Source organism: Malania oleifera, chromosome 4 (genome assembly GCF_029873635.1).
Source record: "Malania oleifera isolate guangnan ecotype guangnan chromosome 4, ASM2987363v1, whole genome shotgun sequence".
NCBI classification, from domain to species: Eukaryota; Viridiplantae; Streptophyta; class Magnoliopsida; order Santalales; family Ximeniaceae; genus Malania; species Malania oleifera.
Window position 1 is genome coordinate 11,579,554 of NC_080420.1, and position 14,620 is coordinate 11,594,173.

A 14,620-nucleotide genomic window follows, 5' to 3' on the forward strand; every position below is an offset into this window, starting at 1 on the left:
ATCAGAACCCGTTTGGAGTAGGAAAGCCAGATTGGAAGTGATTCCGAAATCAGAGGTCTGTCTAGTGAATCGAAACCAAGTTTTGAGGCCACCATCGCATTCAGCTCGCCGAGACGAAGAGAACCGTGCAAGCCGGAGCTCGAACGGAGTTTAGAAGAAAGCTCATGCTCCTTGCCGGAGCAAGACGCCTCGCCACGCGCCGACCACGTGTCGGTAACTAGCTCCGTCACCTGCCGACCACGCGCCGGTAACCAGCTCCCTTATGCGCTGCACGTGCTGTCCTTGCCTGGTCAGCCTTGACTCGATCCGGAGAGAACCCGAGCCGACTCGGACGCTGACTCAGACCTAATCAACCCAAGACCCGGTCTGCTAGAACCAGATTCGACCCGCAGGAACAGACCCGGTCACGTCAACATTGTTAAGTCAACCGCCGCCAGAGCGCCACATCAGCCAACCGGGTGCCACATCAGCAGGAGTGGACCCCACTGCCACAACAGCAGGTGGACCCCATTGCCACGTCAGTAGGTGGGACCACCGCCACAATAGATGCCACGTTAGCATGCCATGTCAGCCGCCATGTCGGCAGAGTTGACCAAGTTCGATAAGGTTTGACCAAACTTTGACTGAGCTTTTTGGAATCGTTTTGGGTCCGTTTTTCAAGCGACGTGAACCATTTCCAAGGTTTTTGATTGTTCTGGATTCAACTGTGCTATCTGTTTAAGCCAATTCGATCTCTAAATCAAAAAATCGAGATGTCAAACGAAAAGAGCTCAAAAATTGAAATGTTCAATGGAATCAATTTCGGTTTCTAGAAGATGTAGATAGAAGATTATTTGTTTGGGAAGGAATTGCACTTACCTTTGAAGGGTAGGCCAACATCCAGGAACGAGGATGAGTGAGAGTTCCTTGATCGAAAAGCCCTCAGAGCCATCAAAATGACGTTGTTGAAATTTGTGGCGTTCAATATCAAGCATATAATATCTACTAAGTCTCTGATGGATGCGCTCTCTAATATGTATAAGTAGCCTTCAGCCGCAAACAAGGTACATCTCATGAAAAGACTATTTACGATGAACATGTCTGCAGGTGAAAGTTTTAGCGGACATTTGAATAACTTCAATAAGTTGTTTGATCAACTCGCTTCAGTCGGGATAACGTTTGATAATGAGATCTGGGCCCTACTGATTCTCAGTCAGTTGCCTGAAAGTTGGAATGATGTCATTTCTGCCATTAGTAGCTTTGCAGGAAAATCGAAACTTGTATACGATGAAGTCGTCAGCATGATTTTGATAGAGGAAATAAGAATGCAGTCGAACCATGGCTCCACTTCGAGTTCAGCCTTGAACATAGAGAGTCGAGGCAGAGGAAACAGGCATGGACGATCAAACAACCGTGGCAGATCTAGGCCTAGACGTTCTAAATCTAGAAATCCCAGAGGTACGCAGGACACAGGTTCCCAGAGCACAAAAGTTATTGAGTGCTGGAACTATGGAAAAACTGGTCATTACAAGAACTAGTGCAGAAGTCAGAAGAAAGAATATGAGACGAGGGCAAAGACAGAAGCAAATATTGCTTCCGAAAATGATGAGATGTTGATATGCTCTTTGGAGAGCAAGCAGGAGTTTTGGGTCTTAGACTCTGGAGCCTTATTTCATGCCACATGCTGTAGAGATTGCCTAAAGGAGTACACACTAGGTAATTTTGGTAAGGTGTACCTTGGTAACGATCAACCTTATGACGTAACCGGCAAGGGAGTTGTGAAGATCAATATAAACGGGTCAATATGGAAGCTGAAGGATGTCAGGCATATTCCAGACTTGAGAAAGAATTTGATCTCAGTTGGTCAGCTAGTAGATGAGGGATACACAACGAAATTCATTAGCGATGAATGGAAAGTTTCAAAGGGTGTACTAACGATTGCATGAGGTAAGAAAATCGGAACACTTTTTCTAACCTCCAATGCCTCTATGTCTATTTCAGTATAGATTGACATGTGTGAGGATTGTATAGTAAGGAAACAGAAGAGGGTTAGTTTCTAGATAAACACCCATGCCCCAAAGAAGAAGGGACTAGAACTAGTCCACTCAGAATGTGTCGGGACACATCAGCAGAATGCTGAGAATCCTCTGGTGGAGGAACCAATGAAGTAGATCGTCGCACCACCGTCTCCTACTCCAGCTCCGCAGCTTAGGAGATCTACTCGGTCTCATGTACCAAATAGAAGGTATATTGATTACTTTACTTCCTACAGATGGAGGAAAGCCCGAATGCTATGATGAAGCATGTTAGGTGGCAGATACGAGCAAGTGGGAGCTTGTGATGAAGGATGAGATGAAGTCCCTCACCTCCAATAGAAAGTGGGAACTAGCTGAGTTGCCTAAAGGCCTTCACAACAAGTGGGTGTATAGAATCGAAGAGGAGCATGATGGCTCCAGAAGGTACAAGCCTCGGTTGATAGTCAAAAGCTTTGAACAGAAGGAAGTGATTGACTACACCGACATTTTTACACTAGTTGTGAAGATGAAAACCATCAAATTAGTCCGCAGGAATCGAACAGACAGGAAGATGGTAACTACAGATAAGCTGAAGTTGTGTTCAATTTCAGTTGGTGTTCATGCCCGAAGACATATTTTGAGCACATCATTTATTCATGATACTCTGGTGAGAAGGCATCTCTGTCTCCAAGTGGGAGATTGTTATAGCTGGAGCTAGGAGACAGTCAGGAGGAGTTGAGTTGGAAAACACGGTGAAATTAATCTCTCGCGGTGCAATTTATATCTATTTACCTCATGATTGTAACTTCCCATATTTTTGATTGATTATGTTTAAATTGTAATTAAATAGTGATTGGAAGATCAGACCTATAAATAGAGGGTTGAGGAATGACACAATAGTGAGAAGCTCAGAGAGAGCAGAGAGGAAGAAGGGAGGAAAAGAGAGAGAGAGAGAGAGAGAGAGAGAGAGAGAGAGAGAGAGAGAGAGAGAGAGAGAGAGAGAGAGAGAATTGTAATTTTTCAGAGATAGTGAATATTTGGTGTGTGCTCCGTGGACGTAGGTTGATATTGACCGAACCACGTTAAATCTTTGGTATCACTTTGATCTAGATGCTCACAGGTTCCTAACATTCACCCATGTGTATCAAGCCCACCCATGTGCTCCTCTGGTCCTAACATAAAAGATTTCACTCTTTCATGTTTTGATGTTATTGAGGAAAGTGAGAAAGAAAATTTTAAAGATATCAAATCAATGAACAAAAATTTGAGTTTACACCATTAATATTTAATTTTGATTCATTTAAAATAATTTTTTATTTTTAATAACTTTTGATATAGGGAGAAAAGAAAAAAAAAATACTATAGAGAGAAAATATAATAAAAATAGTATATATATATATATATATATATATATATATATATATATATATATTCTTTTCTCCCCCTTCCCTTTCCTTAGTTTGAATTGGAGGCTAGTAGGCCTGGCAAAACGGGTCATGACCCGTCGGGTCACCCAAATCCGCCCGTTTAAAATGGGTTTGGATTTAAAGAAATTAACCTGTTTAATATTTGGGCGGGTCACGGGTTAATCCATTTATAAACTGATTCTCCGGGTTTGGGCGGGTCACCTGCCGGGTGACCCGTTATTTTGGATCACCGCACATCGGCACATGCCTTCGGCTTCAAGCTTTAGCAATTCTCACTTCTCAGAGTCTCAGACTCTCAGTCAACACAAAAAAACCTTAAGGGGCAAGGGCTCTAACCCCCGCCGTGGGTCGTGGCACTCAAGCTCTCAGCCTCTCCTCATCTCTGACTCAACTCTCACAGTCTCACTCTCTCAAATCTCATTCTCAATCCTCGATTCCTCTCCTTTCCTGACTCCTAACTCTCCTCTCCTCTCCTCTCCTCTTGATCTGGTGTGTTGCAGCGTGTCGGACGGCCCCGACCTGTCCTCTCCTGAGTCTCCTCTCCTCTGCTCTGGATCGGGTGCATTGCAACGTGCCGGTGCCGGACCTGTCCTCTCATCTCCTCTGGTGCGTTGGCGCTGCTACTTGATGGGCCTGCCGATGCTGTGAGCCCGCGAACGATCCATTCCACCCCTTGAGTAGCTCTCGTCGTCGTCTCTTCAACCTCCACGGACCATAGCGACTGTTGTCGTCATCGTCTCCCCCAGCTCCATAGATGGACAGACCACTTGACTTCTTGTGTGTGTGTGTGTATTTTTTTTTTACATTTTTTTAAAAATGTATTCATTAAAGGGATGTATTATTTTTTTACATTTTATGTTCTTTTATTTAGAAATTAATAAATATAATGCAGTATATATATATATTTTTAAAATGTCATTTTATATGAAATTTTTTAAAAAATAAAATAAGTAAATTATATTTTTTTAAATGGGTGACCCGTTATCTGCCCGTTTATTAAACGGGCGGGTTAGGGTTAGCATGTGTGTAATCCGTTTAACATCGACCCGTTTATGACCCGGCCCGTTGGTGACCCGTCCAAACCCGGCCGGCCCGCCCGTTTTGCCAGGCCTAGAGGCTAGGCATATAGGGTAAAACGTAAACCAGTGTTTTCTTGGTAGAATTTTTAGCAACAAGAGACTTTATGACTTGTTGGAGCTACTGAGCATAACAAAAGGAAACAAATCAAGGTAGCTTGCCTGCCAAGTAGATGGGCGAAGGGCCAGAGGATTGAGTGTGTAAAGTCGATCATGCACTTGTTGTGTTGTGTTACTCTTTGGCCAAAGTCAATGTCTTGTGTTAAGCAACCCACCTAGAAATAGATCTCCTTTATTTTAAAGCAGTGCAAAAATAGAACTTCAATGGATGCTGGTATCCAATCCTATTGTCGAGATGTCCAATGGACTCCTGGGCTTTGATCAAATAGCAAGCCACCCTTTGCATATAAGGGCAAAAGGCCCGAGACATAGCATGACGAAACAATACGAATGAGTGTTGGCTTAGTTGTCTAACACGATTTATGCTGACCACACTAGGTGCTACCATGGTAGCAAGAGAGGTTAGGCGACTATACACGTGGAAGGAGAGGTCTTCTGTATAATTTCTCTCAAAGCAACTCACAACATTGCATTAAATTCAAATTCCATTGTATGAATATCCATCTAAGTGAACTATAATCAAATTAATATCATCTTTCACTTGGGTAGCTTTGAACGGACCACAAATATATTTGGGCCATTCTTCACAAAGAATGAAAACCCAACACTACTAACTGTTGGAGATCTATCTATTCATTTACATTTAGATACAAAATATTTCCAACTTTGGTGTTTATTGTAATTTTAAAAATATTTTTATATAAATATTAGGTTATGTTTGATTTACAAAATGCCTATTCTTAAGAATACATTAGTTTTAATAGGATTATAATTAATTATACAAAAAAAAATATGTTGCCACAACAATAAAACAAACGACACAGTAAAAAAATTTATGAATCGATAATAAGGAATAGATAAGGAATAACTATTCCTAAATTTTATCATGGGAATACCTATTCATTTCTTATTACATGTTGAGTGAAATAATTAGGAATATATGAGGAATAACTACTCCATTGATTCCCAAAATTTAAACTATATTTTTTCTTATTCTAATGAATAACTATTCCGCTGAACCAAATGAGTTGTTAATGAATAATAAAACTAGCGCAACATAAAAAATGTGTATCCCTTTTTTTGTGTCAATTTCTTAACATTTTCTTGTCCATCAATTTATAATAATTCCTCGTGAAATAGAAGTCCGATGTTAGCTAAAATAATTTAATTAAAATATTAGAATATCTAAAAATCAACTATTTAAGTAAAAATAAATAAATATATTACAGTCATGATAAATTGTCTATTTTGAATTATATAAAAAATCATTAAGATTACATTTGATTTACGGAATATTTTATTACAAAAAAAATAAAATAAGATAGTAAAGTAATAAAATTATGTAAGGATTTTACAGTTAAAAAAAAACAGTTCATTCAAAAGTTTGTATTATTATTTTTTCAATTAGATAGGAAAAAATAGTCCCATGTTAAAATCTGAACTTAATTACTCCTTAGTTATTTCATGCTATGGATTCATAAACTTTTTTACATTATTATTTTATGACAGAAACACATATCCCTTATCTGTAAAGTATCAACTTTTTAAATTAAAATTGCTTCTAAATAGGAATTTGCATTCTATGCTGCAAAAGTAACTTTAATAGAACAGTCTAATTTTTGATACGCGGTAAAAATTACGGGCTCACATAGTAATAACATGGATATAATAGGCTAATACCATTTTGTTGCCGTTGCATGGGCCCCATAATAATAAAAGCCGTACATTATGCATTTTGCGTTTAAAAAAAAAAAAATTATATAAGGAATCTCTATCTGGCGTGTGTTTCTTAAATTATATGTGTATCGAAAATGAGTTTTCTCTTTACTTGTCTAGGACTAATTTGATATATTATAACATTTAAAATTATATATATGAGCATAGGACACGAGGAGGAAAAGTTGGAAATTACTTCTCCTCAACGTGTCTGTGTGCCTATTTTTTAAATGTTAGATATGCGCCAAATTGATCATAATTCATTAATACCAGAGGAAGACCCATTTACAGGTCCCTGCATAATTTCTGAAGGTCCAGGTATAATTTCCCTTTTGGTATCTCTATGAAAACTGCCTTTTTTTTTTTTTTTCATGCAAAGAAGTTGTGCTCATGTTTATCTGGCACATACTAAATGGGGTCTCTCCCCTCTTTGGCAACATCAGGATTTTTACCTTTAACGTTTAATATATAGAAAAATGATACAGAATTGAAGCTGTATCTAACTCAAATCTGACATTATTGTGATGGTTGTTTCTTCATTAATTTCTTAATCTGAGACAAAGATCTTAATGAGCAGAGTGCTCCCTTTTGTTCTTGCTCTCCTGTTTTCTTTCCAAGCTAATCCAGAGTTTAATTCTGTGAGCTGTGTACTTATATGGAAACAGCATTCATATAACCATGGACAGATAGAGAGTGTTTTCTTTTTCCTCTTCTTTTGCTTTATCATCAAGCTTGCCAACACATCTTTCTTTTGAGTAAGGCTTTTGGCAAAAATTCAGATCCCTTTGCTATCCTCAAACCCAAAAATTAAGAATATCAGAAGAACAGAAGCTGCAGAGGATGCCAGCGCTTTGGCTTACTCTGAAGGGATCACTGAACTGCAAATCCAAGCCTTCGGACGTTCACGATCCGAGCGGCAGCACTAAGAAAAACAACCCAGGAAAAGGAAATGGGTGTTCTAAGTCCATATCAAATCTCAAGGGTGCTGTGCATGGAAATAGAAAGCGCACGCGACAGAGACAACCACCAAGTTCAAGTCCAAGATCAATTGGAAGCAGTGAAATCCACAACCCCAAACCCAATGGAGTAGTTCTTAGAAATAGTTCATCTGGTGGTGAAGTAAAACAGAAGGGGCTTGGTGAGGGTATTGTGTCCTCCCCAGTACTTGAGGGTACCTCAAGGCCTGAGACGCCCTGTGGCTGCCCCAGAGCCAGAAGCAGCAGGCCTTCACTGAAACTGGATCCCTCCTATCCCAGTACCCCACCCAGAGGGCATTCTGGGAAGGAAGGGTCTAGCAGTGGCGGCTCTGCAGTTTCCGGTGGCAGAGTGGATAGTGGCGATGGTAGTGGCCGCCAGTCGGTGACCCGGATGGTGGCAGCTCTCCGGACGGAATGCGATGCTTCTCCGAATCTAACCTGCCAGAAGTGTGGAAAGCAGTTGGAAGAGTTTGGAGGCATCGATTCGCATCGTCCCTCCAAGAATGCTAGTAAAATACCATTTTCCAGTACACTAATCATATTAATTTCTTCATACTTGTCATGTGCTTTTTACCTTAATTTGTTGTCTAGGTGTTCAGTGATTTCTCAGTTTTGCAAAACGTAATCTCCATTACTGATATATGCATCATAAATAGTCTAGAATTTACTAACCCCGTGAGTTTTTGAATCATTTGCCTCGTGTTTGGGAGCCATTTCATATCTTGAATTTCGAATCTGTAGATTTGGATAAAACAGAGTCCAAGCTATATTGAGTTTTGTCATATTCCACGTAAATCCAAAAAGCTTGAATTCTGTGCAGTACTAGTCATTGCTCTTCTTCATATCTTTATGTTTCTATAGTTGTTCTAGTGGCTTTTTGGCTTTTTTTTTTTTTGCATCTGACGTAGCTATATGCGTCTCCTGAATACTCTCCTTGGTGACTTGAAAACCTTATGGTTTCTCTCTTCTTGCAGTAACTGAACTAGTTGAAGGTGAGTCATCCAGGAGGATAGTAGAGATAATATGCCGAACAAGCTGGTTCAAATCCGAGGACATAACCTACGAGTGGATCGATCGGGTATTGAAGGTTCACAACAGGCAAAACACTCTTGACCAATTTGAAGAGTACAGAGAAATGGTGAAGTTAAAAGCCAGCAAACTGGCAACGAAGCACCCACGCTGCTTGGCAGATGGAAATGAGCTGCTGAGGTTCTATGGCACAACCATAGCGTGCTCGCTCGGCACGAATGGCTCCTCCAGCCTCTGTAACTTGGAGAACTGCAGTGTGTGCCAAATTTTAAGACATGGGTTCTCTGCAAAGAAGGAATCGAATGGTGTTTTGGGGGTTTTTACTACCTCCACATGTGACAGGGCCTTTGAAACCATTGAACCACTAGAGGAAAACCAGCCTATGAGGAAAGCTTTAATGGTGTGCAGAGTAATTGCGGGGAGGGTTCATAAGCCTTTGGAGAATTTTCAAGAGCTGGACAGTCAATCAGGATTTGATTCATTGGCTGGGAAACTCTGTGAGCATTCAAATATTGAGGAACTCTATTTGCTAAACCCCAGAGCTCTCCTCCCTTGCTTTGTGGTAATCTGTGGAGCTGGTTGAGACTTGAGAGGTGCTCTAAATCTCCACATTCCAACTTATTGATGTTACTACTAGTCATTAATTTGTTCTTTTGACCGAGTTTCATGTCCTTTAATTTTGTTGGGTTTCCCTCCTTGTGAGGCCCAAGAAACTGGAAAGTGTTCTATTTTTTTTTTTTTTGATTACATCGAGTGTCCTGACTTTCTCGGCACATCCAGTTGACACTCCCGTTGACTGGGCACACTCTGTCACACTCTGGTGGTGGCACATCCAGTTGACACTCCCGTTGACTGGGCACACTCTGTCACACTCTGGTGGTGATACAGGGTACTCAAACTATTCCCACGCCTACGCAACAAGGCCCTCTCACTGCGAAGGGGTAAATACAGGATTTGCTTGCTTGGGGCAGGAATCGAGCCTGGGACTTAAACCAGCAAGTGACCCATCCCAAGCCCGCCCTTGCCACCTGAGTCATTGCCTGGGGAAGTTGTTCTTTTATTAATGCCGTGTTGGCTTCTCTTAGAAGTTGTTGGTCTGAAGCATGCTTTTGAAATTCCAGCTCAAGCCTCAGGGCTGAACAAGCCACTTAATTTTTGCTCCATTTTTCTTTCACGCCTGGAGTACCACGCACACGTAGCAGCAGCTCTCTATTTTTCCTTTTCGGCTATTCGTATTTCAGCTGCTCTCTGCCTGCAGCAGCCCCTCACGCTTGCAGTGCTGCTGCCTGTCATCTTCTCCAGCTGCCTGCGGCCCTTCTTTTCTCCAGCGTGCTACTCACTCCCTCCTTTTTTTGGAGCTTTGTTCACAATATTGGTGAGGTCTTTTCATCTTACTATATTTTGTTATACATCTCTGTGTATTTGTAAGACTTGTGCCTTTTATACCTATTTCGTATGAATTTGGTGATAGTGGATTTGGACTGCAGTGTCCCGTGGACGTATCTTAATATTTGAGAGAATCACGTTAAATTTTGTGTGTCTCATTTTATTTATTATTTGCATTATTCCATTGATTTACTTATGTGAATTGTTCACATATATAATTTTCCTAACAAATGGTATCAGAGCCGTGTTCTTTGGACTCATTAGGTTTGTGTAAATCATGGATGGTAATGTTGGTCATATGATTAGTTTCAATGGAAGCAATTGGGGAACTTGGAAAATAAAAATGTAAGATTTTTTATTTTGTAAAGATTTGGAGGAACCTATTGAGGGTAATAGCCGAAAGTCTAAAGACAAGAGTAATGATGAGTGGAATAGGCTTAATGGAAAAATCGTATGGATTGATGATAGTGTTTTCATCATGTTTCTATCAAATCTTTGGCACAAGAATTGTGAAAAAAATTGGAGGGTTTTTATGATAGAAAGTCGGCTACAAATAAAGATGACGATCTTATTACCGCGCATTTGAATGAGATGAAAAATATTATCAATCAACTTGCTACTATGAAAATTGGTGAATTTGAAATATAAAGTTCTTGATGTCTCATTTTTCAATTCGGACTTTCATGAAGTTATTGCACTTTTTGAAGATATTGGATGGGAGAAGTTCATCACATACGAAGCAAATGGACATTATCCCAATTTGATTAAGCTATTTTACGCAAATATGGAGAAAAAAGAAGTTGGTTTTACCACTAACCTCTTAGGGAAAACCATAAGCATCACACCGTTTTCACTTGGGAAACTTATCCGTGTGAAGCCGGGAGACTTTGAATGTAAACCCGTAGAAAAACAGTGGATTATGGAGCAGGGGTTTACTCCACAGGAGTTCCTACCACTTGTAATAACTGACACACTTGTTTACTTTCTAAATCCGCTGCTTTACAAACAGTTGGACCTCCCAAGTGTTGATTTTGCACAAACTCATCACCTACAACAGCTTACCCCGCACCGGCTCACATGATCATGTTTCTTTCCTTGATTGTTTTGTCATGTGGTGCATTTTAAAGGTAAGAAATCGGACCTACCAAGCCTTATCATAAAATGGATGATCATGAAGGAAGAAGCTCCCCGCATCATTCTTCCTTATGCTGGGATGTTGAATTTGGTCTTTGCTCATCATCACATCCTTACACCATCCTTCAACTTTGTTAAAAAGACCAAGTATGACATATTTTCAGCCACTACTCTCAAGTTGATGGGTTATAAAAAGTACACTCAAGGTTGATTTCATAAAGGTCGTAGGCACCCAACACTGAGCCCCCTCCTCAACCTTTTGAGCAAGCTCCCTCCGTTCTACAAGATGCCAATACTCCTTCCTGGTTCCTGCTGTTCTATACTCATTAGCTCAATTTTAGTGAAAGAATGCAAATAGGGCTGGATATTTTTCAGGGGAAGGTCAACATTGTGGAATCCCAATGTTCTTCCATTACTTACCGTTTGGACACAATTGAGAAGAACTTGGCCAGCTCCTCAAAAGGTGCAACACCTATGGATATCAGCTCCGCTCCTTCTAGTGACATTGCATCTAAAGAAGATTATGAGGAACAGGAAGATGATGAAGAAGCATCTAAAGAAGAATTTGAACACACTTCTGATGGTACTACAGATAAAGATGATGATTGATTTTTTGCTCTAAGATGTTCTATCTAAGTTTTTGAATGTATTAAACACTTGGTGCTATGTTTGTTTTTTGTATTGCTAATTGGTACTTTTCCTTCTTGGCGTGTATCTCCAGCATTTTGATTATGTATGTCATGCTCTGGACGACTATAGTACTTTATATTACATTCTCTGTTATTGACTATACTTGTTTATTTTTTCTTTTTGATTGATGTCAAAAGGGAGAGAATGGTGTGAGAGCAAAAGAGATATAATGCTAAGAAAGCAAAAGAAATATACGGTTATAAGATATAAGGCTAAAAATAAAAAGTAAATAAATTGTTAACATGAATATTATTGATGGTATGATTAAACTACTGTGTTTGACAATTTGAATGAACTAGCAAATCTATGTTTGAATACTGAAACTTTATTACAAATGAGCTTATTGTAATGGGGAGCCTTTTTAAGGTATCCATTCTTTTTGCTCTGAATTGTCATCATAAAAAATGGGGAGATTGTTAGCCTAATGAGACTTATGACTCTTATTTTGATGATAACAAATCAAGGTAATTTGATATGCTTTCAAGTTGATATGTTTTAGGAATCAAAACTTAGATAGCTCAATGGAAATATGCAAACAAGTGGTTCAAATTAAATGGATGTTAAAGCTCAAAGATTGACATATTTTATGAAAGCTTGAAGGATTGAAGCTCAAAGTTTGTTTAAAACTCAAAGAAAGGACTCAAAACAAAGGAAAAGTATGAAGACTCCAAGAGCTGAAAGATTTAGAGTCATTAAGAGAGTCTTGATGTAAGTACTTCAAGTAAGACTCAATATAAAATGGTTGAAGCTCTTTAGGACAAATCAAAATCTAAGAAAACCATTTTTTAAAGACCTTGAAATATGTTTTCTAAAATTATAAATTATAAAGGTCTCAAATGAAAAATGTTTTCAAAGTCAAAATCTTTAAAAAACCAAGTTTTTGAATGCCAGGCGCCTGCCCAAACCTCCCAGGCAACAACCCAATTTGTTTTTTTAAGAACTGGCAGGCCAAAAGGTGCCAAGCACATGCTAGGTGCCTACCTAGTCTTCCCAGGCTCCTACTTATGTTTTGACAGGCGACGGCTAGTGTTCTGACTTTTGATTTTGAACTGAGACAGGCACCTGCCATGTCGTGCCAGGCAACTGCCACTCGAAGAAAATTTCTTTAATTACCAATAGGAAGATTTTTAAAATTGATCCTAGGGCTCCAAATCTTTTGAAAAGTTGACCAAACACTCCAAGTCAACTTGAAGAGCAAAGAAAACTCTATAAATAGCCCCCAATACATGAAATTTTAATTTACCTAGAAACATATTCAGCAGTCTAATACTCTCACTTGCTCTCAACTCTTAAAGGCATTCTTGCCAACATTTTGCTACACATTCTACTGAGTTCTTGTTGATCCTCACATCGAAATTGTGCTTCCAAAGTCTGAACCTTTCAATCAAAGGAAGATTAATTCAGTGATAAAATTTTATTGAACTTCAATTAATTTATATTGAATTACTTTGAAGTATATAGTGCTAATTGATGTACTAACCTACTTTATCTAAGAGTGTCTCTTGCACACAAGTTCTCTTCTCTTGTTTCTTGTCTTGTAGATGATTCAGGGCTGTTGGATTGTTGTTACCTAGCGTAGGATTTCTTTTGGAGAGGTATCACTGCCTGTAAAAGACGGAAGTGTAAAAGGTTTTTTCCGCCCGAAAAGGAACAGGTATAGTCAAATCCTTAGGTGGTTTGCCTAAGGTGAGGACGTAGGCTGGGGATAAGCCGAATCTCGTTAAAACCTTAGTCTCCTTCTCTTTCCCTTACTCTCTTTTATATTTCAACAAATATATTAACTGCGTGGATGATTTAAATTTCCTAATCATAAAAACTACGTGGTTTGGATTTTAAAAAACTAAAGCTTAATTTGTTTTTGGGACTTGCGGAAATCGAAAGGGAGTACGTTAGTTTATCAATAATTTGCGAAAATCATAAGGGAGTACATTGATTGGTCAATACTCCAAAACCTATTAACTGAAGGATTATTTGAAATCTGAAATTTGGAAAGAGTGTGAATGTTATATTGTTTATCATACAGAAAGACCAAATTCATTTTTCACAGGGCTACATACAACCAAGCTGAGAAATTCCAAAGGAATTATATAGCATATCTTGATTGAACACATTGCGGCTATTTGATTGGTTGATTGAAGTTTTTGTTTAACTTGTGTGGTTGCAGATTGAATAAAAAACTTAAGTTTTTGTGTGATTGCTAAATCAACAAGAAGTCTAGAATTCATTGAAAGAATTAAAAGAGGTCAAGAATTTATAAAATAAAAAAAAGGGATTTAAAATAAATTTTAATATCCCAATTCACCCCCCTCTTGGGACTACACATTTTTTTTCACACACATCTACGAACCAACTGATTAGAACAATATTTAAATAGATATAAGTTGTCAAAATAATAATGTCCTACCTCCGCAAGGAACTTATGCTTATCTTGAGTTAACCAATGTTCTGGTATTCGGTCGGTGATAAGGTAGTTCACAATATTAGCAAACCATGAAGCGCGTGACACTGCAAAAAGGCGCTCGTCAGGAAAATCATCATTTAAGGGAGAAATAGATACATACACATTAGGTAGCTGCAAATGAGAGAGATGGTCAGCTACAACATTTTTTACTCCCTTTTTATCTCGAATGGTGATGTTAAATTCTTGAAGAAGTAGAATCCATCTGATCAACCTGACATAAGAACAAAATTTTCTACAGCAAACACAACAACCAACAATTCCTTCTCAGTGGTGGTATAATCTTTCTGAGCATCATTCAAAGTATGACTAGCATAATAGATGACAGATGACTTGTTATTAACTCTTTGACCCATAACGACACCAAGAGCGAAGTCACTAGCATTAGTTATGATTTCAAATGGCAAGTCCCACAGAGGAGGTTGCATAATGGGTGCAATAGTCAAATGTTTCTTCAGTGTTTTGAAAGCTCGTTGGCATTCATCAGTCCACAAAAATTCAGTCTCATTTTGCAATAAAGTACACAATGGTTTAGCAATACTACCAAAGCCTTGAATGAAACGCCTATAGAAGCTGGCAAGACCATGAAAAGAACAGATATTCCTAATTATCT

The 14,620-nt window shown here is 38.9% G+C and overlaps 1 protein-coding gene across 1 annotated transcript; it reads left to right on the plus strand.

Moving 5' to 3' along the window:
* The first annotated feature begins 3,664 nt into the window (after positions 1-3,664).
* LOC131153682 (uncharacterized) lies at positions 3,665-8,922 on the plus strand. Its single transcript, XM_058106133.1, has 3 exons — positions 3,665-4,065; positions 7,113-7,819; positions 8,285-8,922. The coding sequence occupies exons 1-3, from the start codon at positions 3,665-3,667 to the stop codon at positions 8,920-8,922; spliced, it is 1,746 nt and encodes a 581-aa protein (XP_057962116.1).
* The last annotated feature ends 5,698 nt before the right edge of the window (positions 8,923-14,620 follow it).